The sequence below is a fragment of the Uloborus diversus genome, chromosome 7 (genome assembly GCF_026930045.1).
Source record: "Uloborus diversus isolate 005 chromosome 7, Udiv.v.3.1, whole genome shotgun sequence".
NCBI lineage: Eukaryota > Metazoa > Arthropoda > Arachnida > Araneae > Uloboridae > Uloborus > Uloborus diversus.
In genome coordinates this window covers 126,245,482-126,269,594 of record NC_072737.1, presented here as the reverse complement: position 1 = coordinate 126,269,594, position 24,113 = coordinate 126,245,482, and the positions used below count along the sequence as shown (strand labels likewise).

The 24,113-nt window shown below is 32.0% G+C and overlaps 1 protein-coding gene across 1 annotated transcript in view; it reads left to right on the top strand.

The window, feature by feature from the left end:
* LOC129225974 (zinc finger matrin-type protein 2-like) overlaps positions 1-24,113 on the top strand; it is a 36,263-nt gene that overhangs the window by 5,256 nt on the left and 6,894 nt on the right. Inside the window, 5 exon segments of the mRNA XM_054860542.1 lie at positions 1,285-1,350; positions 2,284-2,436; positions 6,206-6,276; positions 9,221-9,294; positions 18,739-18,884. Coding sequence (XP_054716517.1) covers positions 1,336-1,350; positions 2,284-2,436; positions 6,206-6,276; positions 9,221-9,294; positions 18,739-18,884 — 459 coding nt within the window. The 5' untranslated portion in view covers positions 1,285-1,335.

Sequence of the window (24,113 nt, the reverse complement as noted above, 5' to 3'; positions counted from 1 at the left end):
CAAAAAAAATAAAAAAAATAAAAAATAAATAAATTAAAAAAAAAAATAAATAAAATAAACCATCTATTCAGCATTTTAATTTTTGACTCATAACAGAAAATGGAATTTTGCTTTAAAAGCTTGAAATGAGAGTTCTAACAGAAATAAAGAGACTTTCCATTTATTTGCATCCTAATAAAGCGAAGTTAGCTTGAAAAAAGAACAAAATATGATTCTCATATCGGATGTTAAAAGATTGCATTTTGCAAAATGTAGACATCTAAAGAATTAAAAAACGGTAATTAAAAGAGTTAAAAGTTATTTAAAAGAGTTATATTTAAAGTTAATCATCCTTGTTAGCATCGAAAAATCAAAACCCATATAATTTTCTCCCAAAAGAAAAGTTAAACATCGCACCGCACTGCACCCACCACCCACCGCATGACACCGTAAAAACGCAAATATTGACAAGCTGGCAAAATGATGAGAATATTTTCTAATCAAGTCATTATAAAGGTTCAACGGCAGACCCTAAGTGGTGATAATTTTGAAGTTGGTAACCCTATCTGAAGCGATCTTATTTTTTCCTCACCCTTACTATCCCTTTGCAGTTCTAAGTTCATTTCGCAGATATATATTATTATTGTTTATTAAATCATGAGTGGAGAAAAGTGCTTACCAATGCCTTTTCAAAAAAGTTTGCAACAACACAGCTGCTAATTAGCTGTGATAAAACAAACAACCATTATATTTATTTGGCAGTAGCAATAATTTATTGCTTCAGGAGCATCGATTTTTTTTTTTTTTTCAAAATTAGCGGATTTTGTATAAGCTGATCCCTCTAATTTGACTTTAAAAAAGGTTCCAAAAATTATCCGTTTATACACAGAAATATGCGTTATTTTTCTTTCGGATTTGCTCTTTCAATAAACAATTCGTAAAATATCCGATCTTGTTTATCAGAATTTTGTGGTTTATCAGAATTTTGTGAAGGGTCCGTTTTGTTTGATTGGGATTTTGTGAAAGGTCCGTTTTGTTTGATCGGGATTTTGTGAAAGGTCCGTTTTGGTTGATGGGATTTTTGTGAAGGGTCTGTTAACGGACCCATATATCCTGTGGTCAGACCCCTGATGTGGTAGTAAATTTGTATTTTGGTTATGTCCATTTAATTATTTTTGTATTCATCATGTAATTTTATTCCTTAATCATTTTAAGTGGGCTGTTTTTTACTATTATTTTAATGCATATTCAAATTGAAATTGTTTTTGTGTTTTCCATTGAAAAATAAACTTTTTTCTTTTGCAGATCTGATGTATTAAAATTTGAGGGGGAAAAAAAACTTTCCATATCTTCAACATGGCATCTACAAGCGTAAGTTAACTTTAACCATGTTTTTAAAAAAGTCTTTTTACTTAATTTCTAACCTTAAATGTTTAATGTGTGTGTGTGTGCTTTTTCTATTCAGATTAGAAGCTGCATAGTGATCTTATGTAGTTATTAAGCATTATTACGAATAGTTTTGTTAGTATGTCACGCTCTACCCCTTTCAATAGCTTATGAAAAATTTTTTAGTTATTTATTAGTCAGAAAATTCCTGTTGCCTGATAATTTTTCAGGGAATTTGTAGTTATAAAATGTTGTCAACGTAAAAGCAAACCCTTTATCACAAAAAAAAAAGAGAGAGATGAAAAAAATTGTGATTGCAAAAACAGACTATTTTAAAATACAAGTAAATGTAAAAACGTCAAAAATAATTGATTTTGTTACTTCAACTGAATATTTGGTGTGAACTGAACAACGAATAAAAATTTATTCATTCAAAATCAAGATGATCCTTACTAGAGACTCAAGAGAAGGGCTGAAATAGGATCGAAAGACTGTTGTCTTAGCGCAATATTATTTTCAAAAAAAAAAAGAAGCTCTTGATCACCAGTTTTGGCGACTGGGACTTGGTTCTTTGGTTGCCATTTTCAATAGCAACTGGTGATTGTTAATCTAGAGCTCTAGACTTGGCTTGCTCCCCTCTAAATTCAGCATTAAAATTACACCACTCACAACAGCGGCAATTATAACATATTTTTTAAATGAGTTGTACTTTGCTTTTGTTAATTCACTTCATTTACATAAAATTATTTTGTGTTTTAAATCACAATTTTTTACAACTGTAGGATACTTTAACAAATAATGAAAACTTGTTTAACATTTCAGCTATGCCATAAAAGGGGAAAAAAAGTTGTTTAACAATTTTTTTATGCATTTTCTCCTTTGTTGTACATTTTGAACTTCATAATAATATTATTTTAGAGGCCAGATGACTATCGACGAAAATGGGACCGAGATGAATATGAAAAACTGGCAAGAGAAAAACTTGAAGATGATGATGACCTGGATTGGGGAAAATCTTTTGACAAGCAACCTCCAGTGCGTCGAGAGTTTTTAAAGCCCAGGGATTATCGAGTGAGTTTCTTTCCCAAACTTTTATTTGTGATTGCTATTCATTCATTTAGCAGCATATTAAAGTCTGGAGAAGTAATGTAACATAATGAATTAAAATATTTGTTTAATTTAAAAGATTATTTTCTAATTGCAATACCGTCAGGAATATTCTTTTGATGCAAGGTATTAGTTGATATCTTTGAAAAAAATATTGAGTACAGAATTTTTTATGGTAAATTGTCGTTCTTGCTAAAATGGTACAAATCATGTCTGAGACTTTGGAAATTTTTAAAATCAACTTTAATTATTATTACCAATTAATCGTTTTTTATATATAGATTCTTCATTTAATTGTGTATTAACAAGTATCGGTTGTTTGAACTTCAATAATTTATCAAGGGTTCAAATATATTTTGTTTTGAACAAGGAGTTTTTTGTGTTCCAGCTTCAAATCATTGAAGTTAAAATATGATTTAAGATTGTGCTGAAATGCTGAAATAATATAAATTGTCAGTCATATTATATCCCAAAAATATCAAATTACAAGAGAACTTGAAAAAAAAAAAAAAAAAAAAATCCTTTGAAAAAAAAAAATATTAATGTCCCAACATTTTATGTATCTGCATCCTATGTTTTGTCCACTCTGTCACAGCCATTTTGAAGATGAAATTAACAATTACATTGAATGTGGTACTACCTTTAAATATACTAAGTAGTAAAACTTCCTTGCTCATTTAGCTACATTCAGTTTGATCCAGTCAGCAAACAAGATTTGTCTAATTCATTTTTTCTAATAGTTAATTTGAACTGTGGAATGTCCACTCTGTTACATTTGTATTGATGATTTTAAGAGCTTTTTTCCCCTTGAAATTTCAGACAAAATAAATTTTAGAATCTTTGATTCATTTTTTTGCTTGTTCTGTATTTGTAACTGTTCTTTATGACTAGAATATTTTTTTTAGGGCCTCTTTTGTGTACTCTGTTACATGGAGTGGTTGAAATATTTTAAAACCCTTCATTTTTACTTTTGTATAAACATTGATAATTTATATAGAAATAAATAGCACTTAAAAAAATGATTAGTAGGGAAAAAAATATTACAATTTTAATAGCAAAATTCAAAAGTTTTGGCCATATTTTACTATTTTTTTGAGAATGACCTATTGTGTAAAGAATCAATTTTGAGGATGCTTCATAGCAATGCTGTAAGTTGGGATTTTTCTTTGGTTGCCAGTGGCTACTAATAAAAGAAAATTTGATAGTAACTTAAAATTTGTGGTAGCTACTACAAAAGTTTTCGGCTTTTGCAAGCAGCTATTAAGTTGATATAAAAAGATTTATGTGATGATTAATTTTAAATTTTATAAAAAAATTTGTTATATGTATGTAAAAAATTGTTCCTAATTAAGGAAATTACTGCCGACTATGTTTTAATGTCTCTTTTATTAAAGAAATCAGGAGGATAGAGTAAGAAAAGATCAATGTCAGTAGAAAATTAAAAATTAATTTAATACATTTTGATGACATGAAAAAGTTTGATATTCCATATTTTATTGTACAAAATTCTTTAAACATTGAGTGATCAACTTTGATTGCCTTCACGCTTCATTCAGACTTAGATCAGAAATGTTGGTCTTCCATTTGCCTTGACTTTGATTCTCTCCCCTTCTCTAAAGTTCTTTTTCCCTCATTCATTGGAAGAATGTTTTTTAAGTTTTTAATTTTACTTGTTGCTTGTTCAGTTAAAAGAAAAAAAAAAAAAAAAAACTCTGATAATGAGTACTAAATCATTCCCCTTAAAATACTTTTTGTATGGGTTACTTATGGTAATGATTAATTACAAACCTGCTTTTAATCAATTTGTTTCACCTGGGATTGTTGTTGCATTATGAATTTTGTTAAAAATACGAGTTTGACTTTCATTTTGTACATCACCATATTGGCCTTTGCTTATGTTGCATGTATTTTGCAATTTTTAGTTATGAATTTCAATATTGAAGGATATTTTCATATTAAGTTTAAATGATCATATGTATTTTCATATGTATGCTCTCATGTATTTCATATGTATGCTCTAATTGTATCAGTCCACTTAGAATAGCTTAAGAACAAAATATCCCCACGTCACATGCGAAATAATGTACTTACTCGAAATAATTATGTACATATTTTTTAAGCTATTTAGATTTTTGTTCCTTTCAGCTTAAAAGTTTATTTTATGGATTTGTCATATGATGAAGTGTAAAATTATTATTAAAAGCTAGTTTATACTAAAAATTTGTTTGTTTAGAAATGTGACGCTTTATGATTTTAGAACTTGAGAAATGCTTCAGTTTTTTTAGTAAAAGTTGAAAATAAATTTTAGGTGTTTCAAATTGTAAAGTTCTTGATATACTACAAAATTAAATTTTTATCTTTGTATTTTCTACTTCTAACTTTCTAACTTTCTCACACTAAATGCTAAGTTCTAGTTCTAACCTTGAACTATGTTTAAATATTCTACTAAATTTTAACAAAATTCTAATTATTATTAAATTAGTTTTTTTAACTATTAATTTAAATTTTTCATAAGGTCTGACGTTGTTATTTTAAAGGAGCAAAATTATTAAGTTTTATAAAGGAAAGTATTTCTCCATCATAAAAGTAGTTCAATCAACAAATAAAACGGATTACTTTAGAAAATTGTCGAAATAAGTCCCCCTCCCCCCATTCTTATTCAATGTATATATTGACTTAAATATTTTGAAGGATTTATTTGTATAAAAGGTTTGGGTTCTGTGGATTTTAGACATTGACAAAAGCAGTCATAAGTGCATAAACATTTTGTAGTATATTATAATACAGTAGACCCTCATTTTACATGGTTTAAGATTTAACATCTTTATTTTGATTAACGTAGATGAGGTTTTATTTTACATAGATGTGGTATTGTAAACAAATGAAATGTTTCCCTCTTTCAAATTCCCAACTGCAGAGATTACAGATGATACATAATAAACTGCATTTGTGTGTGCTAGTAAGCGAGCTTGGGCCAATGGAGACATTTTTTGCGTTTAGTTCCAGAGCTTTTTTTCAGAAGGAAAGTTATTAAACTCACACAATTCAGAGCTCACTGGAAGAAGAGCTTAACCCCCTTGTGGTTTATCAGTCCCGGAATTACATGTTAAATGGACGAAATATCTCGTCATTAACTGCAAGGTGGTTAAAGAAGTGATAAAGGAAAATGAAACGAACGTTGATACCAACATTGATGACAAGCAATCAAATGCTTTCACATTGAAGGTTTTGAGCCTTTCCTTGAGAAAGGCAAATGATTTTTCTGATTTGTTAGTGAGGGAAGATCCCGTCATGATGTAGACGCGTTTCTCATGGCTGCGTTAATGCCCTAAAAAGAACTAGTGAAAAATAAATAATGGCTGCCAAAAGACTACCATTACCAGCTTTTTTTTAAACTATAAACACTGAGTTAATTCATATTTCCTTTATGCACGTTGTGCGTATGTTTCGGAATAAGTTCGCATTAAACTTATTATTAGACCCTTATCCACCACTAGAATGAAGCATTTTTTTGATCTATAGAACATAACATCTTTTTTAACACTACTATTAAGTCTTAATTTACGTGGCATTTTGGCATTTCATTGGAACGTAACCCCTTGTAAAACGAGGCTCTACTGTAGTTATTAGCTAGATTTATTTTGAAAAGAAAAAAGAATCTCATGTTGAGTTCTTAAAAATCCTTGTACTTTAAGGTAAAGTGTTTAAATTGTTATATAAAATTATTTTCTAGGTTGATCTTGAATCAAAATTGGGGAAAACAACAGTCATAACAAAGACGACTCCTGCCTCCCAAACTGGAGGGTAAGATGCTCGCTCTATACATTTTCCTAGCTGAAAAGTGTTCCTGTTTAGTCATATTGGATAATTTTTTCAAGTCATGTTCCAGAAATGCTATTTTTCTTCAATAATTATATCGCACCTATTTCTAACTTCTATGTTGTTTTTGCCAACCCTTCCAGTAAAATGTTACTGAAGTGAAAAAAAGCACTTTCATAAGGCCCAAAATGAACAGTTTAGGGTACCAAATTAAAAGTCCTTCCTTGAAAATCGTTTCTAGCATCCTCATATAAATAATAGCCGATGATCGAGTAACAGGTGTTTCAACAATGAAACTCGCGCCACAGCATGATAATGTGATAATATGTTTTGGTAATGTTTAACGTGCTGGGAAAGGCTTTATTGTGACACGGCTGAACTCAAACCGGTAACATAACTGTTTTACTGGTAAGACTCATTTCAAGGGAATGAGGAAATGAAAAAGCGGTCAACTATGAACGCTATCTACTGGAGGTTAAGGTCAATCCACTGGAGTTAGGTTTAAAATTCCAACTATCAAAATATCACCAAATAGGCAATTGCTTCGTTAAAACGTAGAAGAGGAGCAATTTTCATTCATCATACCTTGGCTGGTGTCGTTCTAGTTTTAAAATATAATCCTTTTTTAAAAGCAAGGATTTCTGCATCAATTGTCATCATGTTCTGTAAAAATGGGGCAGAGCACATATGCTTAAGTTTTTTTCCTTTGTGTCTTTTGTTTAAGAATTAAGGCAAGTTTTTCAGAAGAGGGAGATAATTGAAGCTGATATACATCTCAAATGATGATACTTTGACCGAGATCATTTATCATTAGGTAAACGATAATAAATTTCTAAAAGTTGTTACATCAGCTTTCACAAGCATTTATTAAATACGTTATTGCATTTTATGTTTGCTTTATTTACTTGACTCAACTATTGTTGTTGAACTGTTGTTGTTTTTTTTTTTCTTTGTTTAAATTTTAAGCAATTGCTTTTATGTGTCGCTGTTCCATTGACAACAAAGGGTTGGTTTTTCATCCACATGCTGTGTCCCTTCCCCTCCCCAATCAGGCAGATTAACAGTTATGCATTATGAACTATGCTACTTTTCTAATTTTTGTCTGGCTTTATAAATGATAGCTAACATAATTGATGAAAGTATTGGTCTCATTTTATTACGATCAAGCAACTCTAATGGGGGGCAGGGAGGACTTAGACAATTAGAACTTTATGTTAACTTATTTACGTACTAGCAATCACTGAAGATAACTTTTTGTCCTGCCAATATACACGAAAAATTTTACCCAATTCATTCAAAACTTTAAATTTTATAACTTAGCTAATTGTAGAAATGAGATTATTGTGCTAAATTTTATTTCCATCTAAAACTCTAAACCTAGACTTCCAAGTATGATCCAGTTAGTAGGAGTCAATGTTGTTCTTCGTAAAACACTGAATAAAAAGCGTTAAATGATATTTAAATAATGCTTTTGCATTTGAGAACCTAAATGTTCATTTTCAAATAAAAGAACTGTCTTTTGAGCACTACTTCTAACACATTGAGATACAATGCTGCAAGATCATGCATAGATGGTAGAACTTGTATCTTATTTCGACAAAACCATGTAGCCTGTCGTCATGTGAATATGAAAGTTTTACTGACATAACTTCAGAGTGTGCCCTCAAATCTACCTTCCAGCAGGATACCTATTTCCATTTTTGGTTTGTTTGGAGGAAAAAAAAAGACAATTGCTCATTGTAAAAGCGAAAAGCTGTTTAAAAGCTGAATGTGATGTTTGACTCTCCAGCTATCAAAAATGAAACCCAATGTATTAAAATTATGCCAGCTAAAACAACCTCACTTTTCTCCAAAGGGCGAAAACAGCTTTTGACTTCGGAGGGAGTCATTTCCGAAAGGAGGTTCATGAATCATATTTACATATAAATTTAGAATCTGGACCAATTTTTTTAAACTTTAAGTCCCGACAACACAGCTTAAAGCTCTCTTTGGTCACTTAAAAAGGGGTTATGACACCCATAGATCCCCTGCCGTCTGGATCGGTGCCTGCTCTGCCCATTAATTTGATGCTTGATTTTGAATTTTAATCATGAGTTACCAATTGGTTTCTGTTTGTTGAATTTCATTTCTTTCCTTCTAAATTTGTAAATAAAGTTAAACATTGTAAACTACCTACCTAATGCTTTTTTTTTTTAAATTATGATATTCCCCTCTAATTAGTAATTGTAAATTTAAAAAAATTCAATTAACTAAAAACTGAAAGTATCTGTACACTCTAGTGATGGGAGTCCATACTGAATATTGGTTAATGAAAGGGGTCTGCTGCTATTAGAGATGAGACGGGCTCAGGCTCTAGAACCGAAAATAGGTTTCGGGCTCTGGCTCAAGCACAGATATTCAATTGCCAATCTCCATACAAATTCAAAGGAAATAAACATTTTCCTATTGTGAGAAAATGAAAGGAACATTTAAATCAGTTCAATCAATGTCAAATTTACCCCCCCCCCCCACCAAAAAATAAATAAATTAGTTAATTAACTCTTATTTATAGTGATTTTTTGCGATTACTATTGCAATATGTCATACAGTAATGCATTTGAAGTGGAGCATTTTAAGAAAATTTAGAGACTTCTGTTAATGAAGAACATTTGACGTAACATTTTTTCATTAACAGAGAGATCATGTCAGACTGTAGAAGGCACAGTTTTTGATACAAGAAAGTTTCTTTCAGACTCGGATTTTGGTCCGAGACAATATCACTCGGGCTCGGGCTCACCAAAATGAGCCCGAACTTATCTCTACTGGCTCTCACCTTAGGGAAGCTCTGCTCTAAACTAATTTATTTTAGAAATAATTTTTTTAAATCATATTTTTTAAATGTACTGTATGTTTTATTCACCACATTTCACACAAACTTTTAAATTTTTAGCTACTACTGCAATGTGTGCGATTGCGTTGTGAAAGATTCAATTAACTTCTTAGATCACATCAATGGAAAGAAACGTAAGCCTATTTTCTCAAAACTATATTTACCTTAATATTTGATGTTCACTTAAAATGAAATATGTCTATTATATTTATATAATATCACTTATTACTTATATTTTAATGTTTTATATCTAAATATTTTTTTAACCACTCTAGCAGTTTTATTTTGTACTGCATTTTCTCACAGGTGGCATAATTGGACTTTTGCATTTACATATTCCATTACTGCATTCTTTTTGGCATTTATTTTTACCACAGTTTACATGTATTAGCTCTTGACAACTTAAGCATAAAACATTTATTATGGCATATAAGTTTTATTATTATTTTTTTTGTACATTTTCGCAGACTTCCTAAAACTGACGAAGAATAAAAGAAAGCTACTAATTTAATAGGAAGAATGTTCAGCAGTAAAAAATGATGTAAATCTTTCCAGTTAAGAAAAGCATTGAATTTCAAAGAACAAATAAGCTGATATTTTCCTATATTTTTTAGTCTCTGCTTCCTTGAACTTCCTCGACAAGGTAAATTTTATCAACATAGAAGTTAAAATACAGATATTTGCCCTTGAAGATATGAAAAGTATAGAAAAAGTAAAAGAACTTACCCCCGTGGCAGAAAGCTGCTGACACGGCGACATTGTCACAGAATGAGAGAGAGTTTATGCAACAAGATTTTGCACTTGAGGGAAAAAAGGGATAGGGGAAAAAAGGTCAGCAATAAAACCATTCTGCAGAACAATACCAAAGGATAGCTGTTTCACGGTAAAAAATTAACTGGAATTAAGGAAAAGGACTGATTTTCCACAAAAAATAAAATAATTGCGACATTTTACAAAAAAAAAAAAAAAAAACACTTTGGCGAGCGCCAAATCGAGCGATCATTGATGACTGTGGTAGTCTGCAACATCGGAGATCGGGAGGTATGGCATGGATTAAAGCCAGTTCTAACCAGAACTTCTCACCACGTGGCAATGCACATGTTTGTGTTTGTTTGTGTGAAAGACTTGTGCCAACTTCCTTTTTTCACCTCTGTTGAAAAATTAATTTAAGCCCTTAAAAATTCAGTGTCGCAAGTTGCAGCAACAGAAAACAGATGGAATACTTGATAAATTGTGTTTTCTTTTGAGCTGACCAATCGTTATTCAGATAGGGGTGCTTGAATGAAAATCTTTCTCTCTTTGGAGAAGTTAGATTTTTTTTCTAAATGCATATTCTAATTAAATTATTTTTTCTTCGTATGAAAAGGGAACTTTTGTTTGCTCCAGTACATGTTTTAAATTCTTTTTTTCCACATGAGGGAGAGGGCAAGGGAGCCCACCTCGGGGGGGGGGGGGGGTCATGGCACATACTGAGACATTAAAATTTGTAAGGGGGGGAGTTGTTTTGAGGGGTATTTTTCATTTAGGGGGTCTCCGCGATATTAAAGGGGGCGCACCCTTGATCTTAAGGGGCGGGGAGGGTAATCCCTGGGTGGGATTTCTTTTTTGGTTTAGTTTTTTTTAATAAAATCCTATTTTCTTCTGGGGGTGGTTGAATTCAATTTGTTCTGACTAAAATGTGTTTTTTAATTAAATTTATTTTCCTTTTGGAGAGAGGGGGATACTTTGTTTACAATCTTGTGTATTGCATGTATCAATTTTTTATGGGAGAGTGCCCTTTATTTATTTTTTTCTCCAAATCACATGCATGATTTAGTTTTTTTTTCAAACTGTAATCCATATTTTAATTAAATTCATTTTCCTTTGGGGGGGGAGGGGGATACTTCGTTTTAGTTGTGTAAAATGCATATTTTAATTTAGTTCTTTTTTTATGGGAGGAAGAGGGGTGATCCTTTATTTTTTCAAATCACATGCATGTTTTCGTTTTTTTTTTTTTGGTGGGGGGGGGGGGGGGGCACGGAACTGGGGTAATGAATATTTTAATAAAAAATTATTTTTTCTTTGGATCTTATTTCTTTGAGTATTGAATAGATGTTGCATCTGTATTTTTCTGGTAATAAGAACTACAGATAAGTAAGTTCTAAGAGATTAAGACTAGAAACTCAAATATGAGAGTGGCATCTCTGTTTAAACAATCACCCCTTGCTATAACATAATAATTTACACTAGCAATACATAAATTAGCATAATAATTTACATTGCTTTTGGTTAGATTTGATTTTTTTTTTCCACTTACCAAGTGCTGTTACCATGGTGTTAATATTTTTTACCATATAGATTTAGCTGAAGGTCAATTTTTTTTTTTCCTTTTAAGAAGTGACCCCCTTTTTTCCCCCAGAACTGAAAATTCGTTGGAAGCCCTGATACTGTGCTTTAATGCTTTTCTTTTTTGTATAAATGAATTTACCTAAACAAGAAGTTGTGTGAAATTTGTTAAATAAATAAATTTTTCACTTTTGAAATGAACTGCACTTAAGTTTGTCCATTAGTTCATTTATCACTTCACGGAGCATTCTTACAGAAAGAAATAAGGTCCAGAAAATTTGTCGCAGAAAGTAAAATAAAATTCTGTCACAGGGGCACTTACTTTCGCGAGCCATAAAGTATGCAAAAATGAAGATATCAGTGATTTTGTCAACTCATAACTTTGCAAAATGAACAAAAAATAAATAAATAATACACAGTATAACTATACACTTTAATACACAATGTAAATAACAATAAAAACCCCCGCCAGGCTTACATTTTTGGGATTACAACGGACTTGGGAAAATAAGTGCTTTTATAGTAATGTAGCTGAGATTATGCAGTAGCTCCTTATTTGGGAATTGTAGCTGACAGCTTTAATGACACAAAAATATAAAAGACACCAACATGCATTCTTTTGCAAGCTCAAATGTATATTCATTAGGGTGGTCCTTATTTATATGGGAAATTTTTTTTTTTGGAATTCAACAAGTGATGCCCCCTAGTTTTGTGACACTTTAATAAAAAGTAATCGGTGCAAAATTTGAACTCGATCGGTCAATAATAACACATGCCCCTAGGACGTTGAACTTGAATACTTTTGATAATTTTCTCACAAATCTTCCAGTTTTTACTTCAGACCCAGTACATCATTTCTCCTATGTTTGGAAAATATTTTTACAGCGAGGTAGCACTAAAATTAATCTTTTTAATTACTTCATATTGTCTGAAGATTTTACATTGAATAAGAATGAAATATTGCTTTAGAAACTTTCCTTAATCGTACGCTTTTCTCAATGTATCTCAATCGTGTGCAATTTTTTCCCCGATAGTCTTGGAGTGTCTGTAAAATACTAAATTGCTTTTGTGAGTCATATTTGGTAAATTGATTATGAAATTCTTCGATTAATTGTGCTCCTCTTTCAGTTGTATCATTCATAACTTTCAGCATTTAAACAATATCTCTTCCCTTTAAATAGCTTTCTTCATTTTGCCATGAATCAGGATCAAATGGGAAAACATCTTTTGGTGTTTGTAACTTATCAAACAGTTTTATTGACTTGTAATTGATTCTATAAAGAGGAAGATCTTTACTAAGAAAGTATTCCAAATCATCTACTGTTATTTGAAATTTTTTATACAGTCATGAGACACGTCTTCCTATTCAGCAAGCATTTTTTTGAAGTAGTCTTTTCCTATCTTCAAAGTTAATTCCTTCATCCAATACGGACAAAGCTACTAGTTCATCCCTTAAGTACCATAAGTGATTTATGAATTTTTCAATCACTGCTTCTGCTGCATGTTTGTCATCATTTTGTACTCTGCATGTTTTTTAGACACTAGACTTTATATTAATTTAAAAGGCCAAGAATGGGTTGCTGCGAAAAACTATATCTTCATACAACATTAAACTGTAAAACAGCATTTACGGGCAATCTCTTCATGTAGTGTCAATTCAAATTGCTTCCTAAATATATAAATTTTCAAACAAGAAATTCCTTTTGCCACCCCTCTGAGTCAGGGATAAGTTCCAGGTTGCAGAAAACATATCCCTGTAGGAGGGAGGACTTCACTAAGAAATATTATTACACGCTATGACAATTCTCTGTAATATTTCTTAATTCCGCTTTCTATGAACACTTTGTCATCAAATTCTTCTTTTAGAATTTAAGCGGTATGTGTATTTTTTGAATTTTGAAGCGCTCAAATAATGGAATATTGAGTCTAGAACTAAGAAAGGCAAGAACTTCTTTAAAGACACTCTGCAGTACGATTTCAAGTGCATGATGATAGCAATACAAATGCAATATATCACCGTTCAGCTTTTGCTCTAAAAACTTACATGCACAATTTATACAGCCGGTATCGTAAGCCGCTGTATAAAACACTACAGCTTGAACAGTTAGCAATAAAGAGCAATCATCTAAGATATCAGATACAACTGAAGAAATATCTCAGAAATTCTGAGTAGCTGTTCAACATTGGAACCTGAAGCTATCATGGTAAGCCTATCGGCGTTTTTTTTCCAGTTACATCTGGATGTAGCTTTGTATCCCAGGGAATAACTAAAAAATATAAATTTAAATTTATGAAGTCTGATTTTACCTCTCGAAGATTTTCTCTTTAACTCTTAAGGGGTTTACGATTGATCATAAGGTTATTTAGATTTAAATTTATTGCATCTACATAGGCTGTTAATAAATGAGCAGCATTTTTGTCCCTAATATGGCATTTGTCTAACATTGATGAAATGCGAGCAGATCTCAATAGTTGTCAAGCTTTTTTGCGTTGTGGTAGACCAGATATAGAAAAAAGGTTCAACAGGTTAGGATAGATACCCATTTCGGTTTCTAAATCTTGTGAATTGCAAGAGGAATTTGATGATAATAAAGGACTATGTACTGAAATAGAAGACAGTTTAAAGTATAGATTTTTACATAATTCCGATCTGGATTTTTTTTAAATTTATATTTTAGATATGGAAAATAGAGTTTATTTTTATGGTAGGATAATCGAGGATTTTTCAAAATTTAAATTATAAGAATGCATAAACATTTAAGTATATAACTAAAGAACAGTGAATTAAAATATAATTGTCATTACTTGTATTTATAGCATGGAAACCTAGTGATCCTATTTGCCACACCTATTACATACACAGAAAATTTTCTAAATCAACACCCCCAAAGCCTGGAGGAGGCAATTTGTTGTTGCCAAAAATCATTCATTAAAGGCCTAGGCCATTCATTAATATGAATGGCCTAGAATCCCTTGTGTCCATCTTGGTGGAAAGAAATGTTCCCCTTCCGCTTGGTTTGAAACGAGCGCGAATAGCAGTATGTATGTCTGTTCCAAGGCCATTGGTGTACATGTACCCTATGTAATATGTATAATTTTACTGAATGAAAGTGAGAGAATGGTTGGTCTGGAAGTAGCAACATTTATTGAGGTTCAAAATTACTTTAAATATGGAACCAAGGAATATTTTTACATAAAAATGAGAAAATTCGCATTTTTTCCTTTAAAACTCAAAAAAGGGGGCCCTAGGGGCACTTGTTAATATTCATGGATTGACTTAAAATTTTGCATGGATCATTTATTTGTATATTGGAACAAATTGAGGGGGCGTCGTGTAAAATATCTGCAACTTCAAAAATAAGGACCACCCTAATATTCATACATATCATTATCCCAGTTCAATACTGAGAGATGTTTAAATTGCATTTGAAAAAAATGCATTTATACAATACCCCCCCCCCCCCCCCCCTTCCATTGAACACTGTGTGAGATGTATTAAGGAAAAGGAAATATTAGAGGGAAAAACTGGAATTCAGCATATTTCAGTATTAGAAGTATATAAAGCATGAATTATGTGGTATATTTATTTAGAAACATCAAAATGATATTTTTTAAAGATATCTTGAACTAGGACATGTGTGTGTGTAAGAATATTGAATTAATTTGTATTTTGGAAAATGCTATAAGGTCATTCCATGTCAAATCATCCAGAATTTTTTGAAAATGCCTCCCACCATCTCCAATTTTATTCAAATTTGGTGTACTTGTAGACTTTTTGATGCTGATTATGAAAATATAAATTATATTGGGATTGATGAAGGGTTTGAAATGTTGCAGGCCTTTAAACAATGTCAAGATTGTTTTTTTTTTGCCACCATTTTGATTGACACAAAGACGTGTATAAATGACTACAACTCATTAACAAACAATCACAGAGCTTTGATTTTTTCAAAAAAAATTTCTGTGAGCTTTTACTTTTGATTTTTTGACTTGAAAATGAAGTAACTTTGACAGAAATTTACTCAAAGTATACCCCCTTCAATTTTAACCAAATTTTGTGCACAGGTACCTCTAAGTATGTTAAAACATCTGGTAAAGAAATCTCGGTGGACCATTCACAGGCAATTGTTAAAAACTCATTTTTTTTTCAGTCCACAAAAATTAACTCCTTTCAAAAATAAAGTTTATTGAACTGCATTTTCCCTAAAATGAAAACCAACACGTGTAAAAGAAGTCACAACATGAGAATTTAGGTGTATACAAAAAAAAAAAAACATAAATCAGAATAAGATACGATTATATATCAGTAAAGGTATTTACACTACTTTTGACTTACTGCTCACGGAAAAGATTAAATTTGAATCCAAAACTATTATAAGTATGTTATACAATATCTATGAATAATCTTATTAATAAATAAACTTCAAATGAATAATAACATGAAATATTACTCCATGTATTTGAACTTACTTCAGCTGATGTATTTGCAATTCAATAAGAGTAAACATCGATGAGTGTTGCATAAATTCTGTTTCACGTGAAGCGTAAGGTAATAATTGCAAATATTATTTTCTTGCACTAGATTTAACAGATTATGTGTATTATATTTTTAAAAAAAACAGCTGTAATATATGAATTTTTGTTCCTTATGTGTAGACTAGTTTCCAGAATTAGAATTTTCCACTTTTAGGAACATATTTTATACTCACAGCGAACTCTAAAATTTTAGACCTATCACCAATTCTATATGGCCTGTGCTTTTGTATTGATATCATCAGTACAAGGAGTAAGTAAAAGCTGTCATATTCTGGCCCAAAGTAAGAAGTTGATGGATGATGCAGATAAGTTGTTGCATCACTTTCTTCGATGTAGATTTCTGGAATAATATTATTTTTCTTCAGTAGGGAGGTTTAACACTCATCACTCACAAGGACTTTTTGTGTTAAACTGTATGTAAAATCTTCCTTTAACGCAATACATAGAAATATATTATTAAAATATTCTGCCAAATTGAGGAATGGATGTGAGTGGGCAGAAATTAATCTTCTAGCACTGAATTTAAATATTACTGCTCTGTCATCAGTCAATGTTTTCTATCGAATGATCTAAACATAATTAGATGTAAAGAAGTACATATCTGTCTTTTGGTATTTGTTATCTTTTAAACTTTTTATACCACTAATAAATAAAAAAAATTTTTTTGAAACATTAAGAATTTCAGATTTTAAAAAAATACCAAGAATAGAACATCAAAATTTTATTACCAGGTGTTGAAATACACTCAAAGATACTGTCAACGTATCTTTGCTGCAGTTGAAGAGGGGGCATTTTGAGGAAACTTCTGTTAAAAGAAGCGAACAACTTGCAGGAAAAATGTAAAATGTAACACCTATTGCCGACTGATAATCATAACTACTTATACTTGTGTTTGGATTTACTGTGTAAGGCACCAAAAATGCCATGCTGTGGCTGCTTTTATTTTGTGTGAAACACAGTATAATAAACATGATTTTTGAAAGGAGTTTTTTTAAAAAAATTTAAGTGAAGATTAAAAAAAAATGTTTTTAATGAAATTGTTGACAAGTCTACAGTCTCAGTGTGCGCTGTTAGGATAAAATATGCTTATTAAAATGAAAAATTCTAATTTTGGAAACTAGTCTATATATAAAAAACAAAGTTTTAAATTTGTGCTGCTTTTAATATAATACATATAATCTGCGATCGCTACTTAAAATTTCTTTTTACAATAAAGTAACTCAAACAGACATTGATCACTTTATAAAATATAGTACAAGAAAATAATATTTGCAATTATTATCTTACACTTCACACGAAACAGAATTTAGCGGCAGAATCAGCGGCACTCATCGACGTTTACTCTTATTGAATTGCAAATACATCAGCTGAGGTAAGTCCAAATACATGGAGTAATATTTCATGTTAATTATTATTTGAAGTTTATTTATTAAGATCATTCATAGATATTTTATATCAAACTTATAATAGTTTCAGACTCAAATTTAATGTTTTCGGTGTGTACTGTTAGTCATACACACAAAGTAGTAAATACCTTTACTGATAGATAATCTTAACTTATTCTGATGTTTGTGTTTATTTTGTTTTTAACAACTGCCTGTGAATAGCACACAGAGATTTCTTTACCAGATGTTTTAACAAACTTAGAGGTACCAGTGCACAAAATTTGACTAAAATCAAAGGGGGTATACTTTGAGTAAATTTCTGTCAAAGTTACTCCGTTTTTAAGTCAAAAAATTAAAAGTAAACCCTCACAGATTTTTAAAAAAAAAGTTATACAAGTTAAACCCAGTTTAAATTCAAGTTTACATCATACTGAACAAAATTTAAAAAAAAATCAAAGCTCTGTGATAATTTGTTAATGAGTTATAACCATTTATACGTACGTGCCTTTGTGTTAATCAAAATGGTGGTAAAAAAATAATCTTGGCATATATTTAAAGGCTCGTAACTTTTCAACCCCTTCATAAAGCTCAAAATAATTTATATTTTCATAATCAGCATCAAAAAATCTACAAGTAGTCCAAATTTGAACAAAATCAGAGATGATGGGTGATGTGCCCGGATGATTTGACATGGATTGGCCCAGTAGTATTTTCCTGTAATATTTTGTTCAAAAAGTTTCCTATATTTTTTGTAAAAATTTCAATATTCTTATCAAAAAATTCCTATATAATATTTTTGGCAAATGTAAATTTTGGGCTTTGTGCTTTTCTTTTTTGAAGAACTTTGTGTGTGTGTGTGTTTTCTTCTTTTTTTTTTGTGTTTACACTTTTTTCTTTATTTGTGCAAGGTACTTTGTTTTGAGCCAAAAGAGAAAACAAAACAGGAAAGTGGAAACAAATTTTATGTTTTGTGGTATGTATAGAAATTAAATTTTTGAAATGTACAACAACAAGAAACAGGGGCATGGTTGGCCACCATTTCCAAAATACCTAGACGAATATGTGTTTTAATGATACATTCTTAATAGCAAGTCCTTTTAGTTAAAAATCTACAAGTGATTGAAGGAACCAGAATTTATATACACTTCAACAAAGTTTGTAACTCGATATAAGATAAATTGAATTAGGAAATGAAAGGGACGATTTTTCAGTTTGTGATTTTACTGTGAGTTTATTATGCAACAATACACCTTTTTATATAAAATATGTTTTACATCTTCTAACACAATCTGTATGCATTTTGTTTCTTTAATTAAAAAAAATTTATTATAGATCAAAGGAACCTTGGAATGTCTATGAGAATTGAGAGATCTACTTTGGATCAAGTCAAGCAGCGTATGGAGATGAACAAACGAAAAAGAGAAGAAAAACAGAAAGAGTATGACTTTGAACAAAGGCTTCAAGAATTGAAGGATGAAGTAAGATTAAAATTTTATTGACTTGAACTACTAGAATTATTCAGTTAGACATTAAATGTAGACTTATAATTCTGTACAAAAACTATTTTAAGTTTTTAATTTCTGGATGTTGAGTTACAATTACTGTGAAGCTTTTCCTCCTTGGAAAAAGGAATACCTATCAACCTCCCACAAAATTTGTATGCTATATACACTCCTGTTTGTGAAACTTGCAACACCACAAAGGACTTACGCAAGTGAGTTGAAAATTGCAGGAGTGCATCTCTCTCTTTTTTTTGATGTTCCAAAAATCAATGTCTGAATGTATAACTTACCAATAAATAAATAAATGAATAAAATCATGAAAGCAAAAACTTTTTAATCATTTATTTGTCATGCCTCTTGAATCTTATACTAATTTAATTTAGAGAGCATGAGATTAGTCAAACTTTTGCATTTTTTATGTTATAAGGTCTAAGTAAAGACAAGGTTTTTTTTATAATGAAGTTAAATGTAAATATTTCAGTCAGTAATGAAAGAAGTCAGAAAAAAACAAAAATTAGATATCTTTAAACTTTCAAGATTTAACTTTGATTCAAAACCATTTATTCAATAGAAAACTTGCAGTTTTAGTTGACTTAAGAAATGAGTGAACTATTTTTAAAAATAGCTCTTCACTAGGCATTTCAAAGATGAGTTCTTAAATTCCTAAACTTGCACATTTCAGAATAGTTGATGATATTGCTGTTAAACAAGGCATAAAACTGGTCAGTAAAAGTTAGTATTTTAAAAATTGGTCAGTATTAATCAGTATTTACAGAATTTAGTTAGTAAAGTCAGTTTGTTTTTGCAAATTTACCAATTAATTAATTGTAATATAAAATTGACGGTCAATTTTGTTTTAATTTTCTGATAAACTTTAAAAAATACCAAAAAAGAAATAAATTGCTATTATAGTAGCCCAATTTCGCCAACCCAAAGGTTTTGATAAAAATCTTTGCTATTCTTTTATTGGACTGGGATTAATTAGTTTTATGGAAAACCAACCCCCCTCCCCCCCCCCCGTTTGATATTGGGTACATTCTTGGGAACATTTTCCTATTTTTGCCTAAAGTACAAGGTAAGATGAAGATTTTTTCGAGCTACATGACAGCTACATTTGTGTACAATATCGATAGCAGTAAAAATTTGTTATGTTTAAATTCTTATTTCAATTTGTTACATTTAACTTTCATCACATAAGTTCCTGAAGTTATGAGTGACCTCACACCCAGTCCCAAAAATTTAGACAAAAACATAAAATATAATTCTCAGTAAAAATATGAATGTCAGAACATTTACGAATACAAAAGTGACGACCAGCAACAGGCTCTGGGCCCAGCTAGACTGGTCCTAGTCAATTTACAATCCCCAGTGAAGATCAATGGCCCTCTTAAAACTATCTACTCCCTTGCTCATTACCACCTCTTCCGGTAAACTGTTCCAAGGTTCCACTACCCTGCTAAAATAATAATTTTTCCTAACATCCATATTAGCCTGAGATTTAAATAGCTTAAAACAATGACCCCTTGTCCTGTTTTCAGTGCTAAACTTCAGCCCCGTAACATCTTTCATTTTAATAAATTTAAACAACTAAATCATGTCCCCTCGGTCTCTTCTTTCCTCAAGACTGTACATTTTTAGCCTTCTAAGCCTGGAATCATAGTCTAAGTGAGAAAGTCCATTTATTAGCCTTGTAGCTCGCCTTTGAACCCTTTCCAATACATTAATATCTTTCTTAAGATAAGGAGACCAAAACTGAACAGCATACTCCAAATGAGGTCTTACCAAACTTCTATATAAGGGCAGAAGAACTTCTTTAGATTTGTTTGAAATAGATCTATTGATAAACACAAGCATCTTATTGGCCTTGTTACTAGCAATGCTGCACTGATGGCTAAACTTTAAATCCTGACTTATTAAGACCCCCAGATCAGTAACTTTGTCTCCCTGACTAGTGACTGAACCTTGCAAATAATAACTTGTACACATTTCCATGCCCTAAATGTAGCACTTGACATTTCCCAACATTAACAGCCATACCCCATTTATCAGCCCACTTCGTTATATGATCTAGATCCTCTTGCAGCTGTTTTGCATGTTCTTCATTTTCTACAGTCCCCATAACTTTGACATCATCAGCAAAACAGTTCATGTTCCCAGAAATATTTTTGTGAATATCGTTCATAAAAACAATGAACAAAACAGGCCCTAACACTGATCCTTGAGGAACCCCGCTTAAAACCTCACTCCAATTAGAATAATTTCCCCTTACAACTACCCTTTGTTTCCTTCCGGTCAGCCAGTTTTTTTACCCAAATGAAAGTTTTCCCTCCTATTCCTATATCAGCTAATTTGCTAAGTAGAGCAACATGCGGTACCTTATCGAAAGCTTTTTGAAAATCAATGTGAACAACATCTACAGGCTTCTTATTGTCCAAAGCCTAGGTAACTTTGTCATAGAAATGTAATAAATTAGTTGCGCAAGATTTACCTTTCCTGAAACTGTACTGAAAACTAGTCAATAGATTATTAGTCTCTAGAAAATTTACTATCTTAATTTTTATCAATGTTTCAAAAATTTGGCAAACCACCAAAGTTAGACTCACAGGTCTATAATTTCCCGCACTCCCTTTAGACCCTTTCTTGAAGAGCGGTGTAATGTTAGCCAGCTTCCAGTCCTCTGGCACTGTCCCCGAGTTATAAGAAGCATTGAAAATATTTACGATTACATCTGCTAATTCCTCCGCACATTCAACTAAAATTTTTGGATAAATATTATCAGGTCCCGGAGCCTTAGTCTCTTTAATTTTTTTCAAATAAAGTAAAACGTCATCCCTGGAAAATACAAAGTCCTCAAGCTGTACTATAGCTTGTGTCTTGTTGGTGTCAACTGTTGAGATACAGTTATCGATAAAAACACTCGAAAAAAAGTTATTAAGAACATTAGCAATATCACTATCGTCCTGAATTAAAATTCCGTGCTCATCAACCAGTGGCCCAATATGACTATTTCGAACTTTCCCCGCATTAGCGTATGCAAAAAACTTCTTGGGATTCCTGTTTATGTTATCTGCCAGTCTTTGCTCCTACTCTCTTTTCTGAATCCGTACCAAATACTTAAATTTACGCTTTGCCTTATAATATTGGAGCCTATCTGCACTGTGACCAGTTTCTCTAAACCTATGAAAAGCAGCTTGCTTGTAATTTAGAGCATCTTTAGTTTCCCTGGAGAACCACATTGGCCAAATTTTAGTGTTGACACCCTTTCTCCAAAAAGAAACATGATCCCCAACCGTTTTCGCTAGCTTTTCCTTAAACTCTACCCACTGAAGATTCACATCGCTATTGTCCAATCCAGAAGAAAAAACTGCTTTCAAACTCTGCCCAAGTGCCACAAAATCAGTATTTCTGAAATTGGGCACAAACCTGAAATTCTCTACTTTGTGCGTATCAAATTTAATCCCAAACCTAATACTGTTGTGGTCACTGTCTCCAATGTGTTCCCCTACACATAACCCCTGAACAGAACCTTCCATATCACTGAAAACTAGATCCAAAATCACGTCCTGTCGAGTACCCTGAGTTACAATTTGATCTAAAAAACAGTCACCAATTACTTTCAAAAATTCCTCTTCTCTGCTATTACTATGGTAAAAATTATTCCAATCAATTCCTGGAAAATTAAAATCTCCCATTATAATGACTGACCCCTTGCTTGAAATGTCACTAATAATACTAAACATCTGTTCATCTTGACCCTGGCTTAAGTTGGGTGGCCTATAAATGTTCCCTAAACGTAGTTTATTGCCTTTATTGCTCATCAACTCCAGCCAAATCATATCAATCTCATTAGGTTTATCATTAATTACCAATTCATTGCAAGTTAAAGTGTCTCTGACATAAAATAAAACCCCACCACCTCTTTTACCTACTCTATCTTGTCTAAACAAATTATACCCAGCAATAGATAATAAATCATCATCACTTTCGGTAGCCCATGTCTCGGTAACTCCAATAATATCCAACCTCTCGTCTATTGTTATGCTTTTCAATTCTTCCATCTTGTTCCTATTACTACGAGCATTTGTATAAAAACCTTAAGTAAGCCCATATTACCTTTATTTAATGCTGAGCGATTATTTGAATCCCAACTGTTAAAATCTTTTCTCTTACTAGCCACCCTACTTCCGTTTCTACTAAAATCCCGATAGTTAGTACCCATTCGAATTCTGCTCCTTAAAGCATGCCCCTCATTCCAACTTAGTTTTTTGATTCTGAATCCTCTAAAACCAAACCACTAACCTTTTTGACCCCCGTAGAGCTCAGATGCAGGCCATCCCTAGCAATCCAATCGCGTTTACATTTACTCCACACATCAATAAACCTGATACTACGCTTAACGCAAATTTTCTTGAGTACCAGGTTCATACACCTAGCCCATTGGTTTAACCAACTCCTATGCTCTCCATATCTGGGAAGCAAACCAACCACTTGGACATTTGCCGAACAGTTGGTTGCTTTGTCCAACAGGGAATCCTGTTCCTTAGTAAACTCATTGTTGTAACTATGGCCTACATCGTTAGTTCCCACCCACAAAATAACTACATCCTCTTTATTAAATACCCCCTTCTTTTCAGCAACAATATTTACATCTCTTACCCGAGCCCCTGACAAACAACATCTAGCCACCTTACGTCTAACTCTGCCTATTGAGTTTCCCAGTCTGTTGCCTTAGCAATAACTTTCCCCTTTAGCTCTGGAATATTCCCCTTATCTAACACACAGCTAATGCCCACCTCCTTTTTACTAACTTCCTCCTTTACCTCTGGAATATTCCCACTATCTAACACACAGCTGATACCCACCTCCTTTTTACTAACTTCCCCCTTTCCCTCTGGAGTGTTTACCCCATCTACACTCCTACAGCCTAATGCTAACTCACCCTCCAAAGTAAGCATCCTAACTCTGATTTCTGAGAGTTCAACACAGTTAGTGCAAATGAGATCCTTCTCAGACTCATCCTTCCCCTTAAACAAGCAGAATATCTGACATAGGTCACAAGAAATCCACTTGTCCCCTTTACCACTTTTAACCCATTCCTTGCCCCGGCCGATACAGGATCGGCCGCGCAGTTTGTGTTAATACTGCCCCGGCCGATTCAGGCTCGTCGCAAGAAAATGGTTCCTAACTGCCCTCGACGATCCTGTG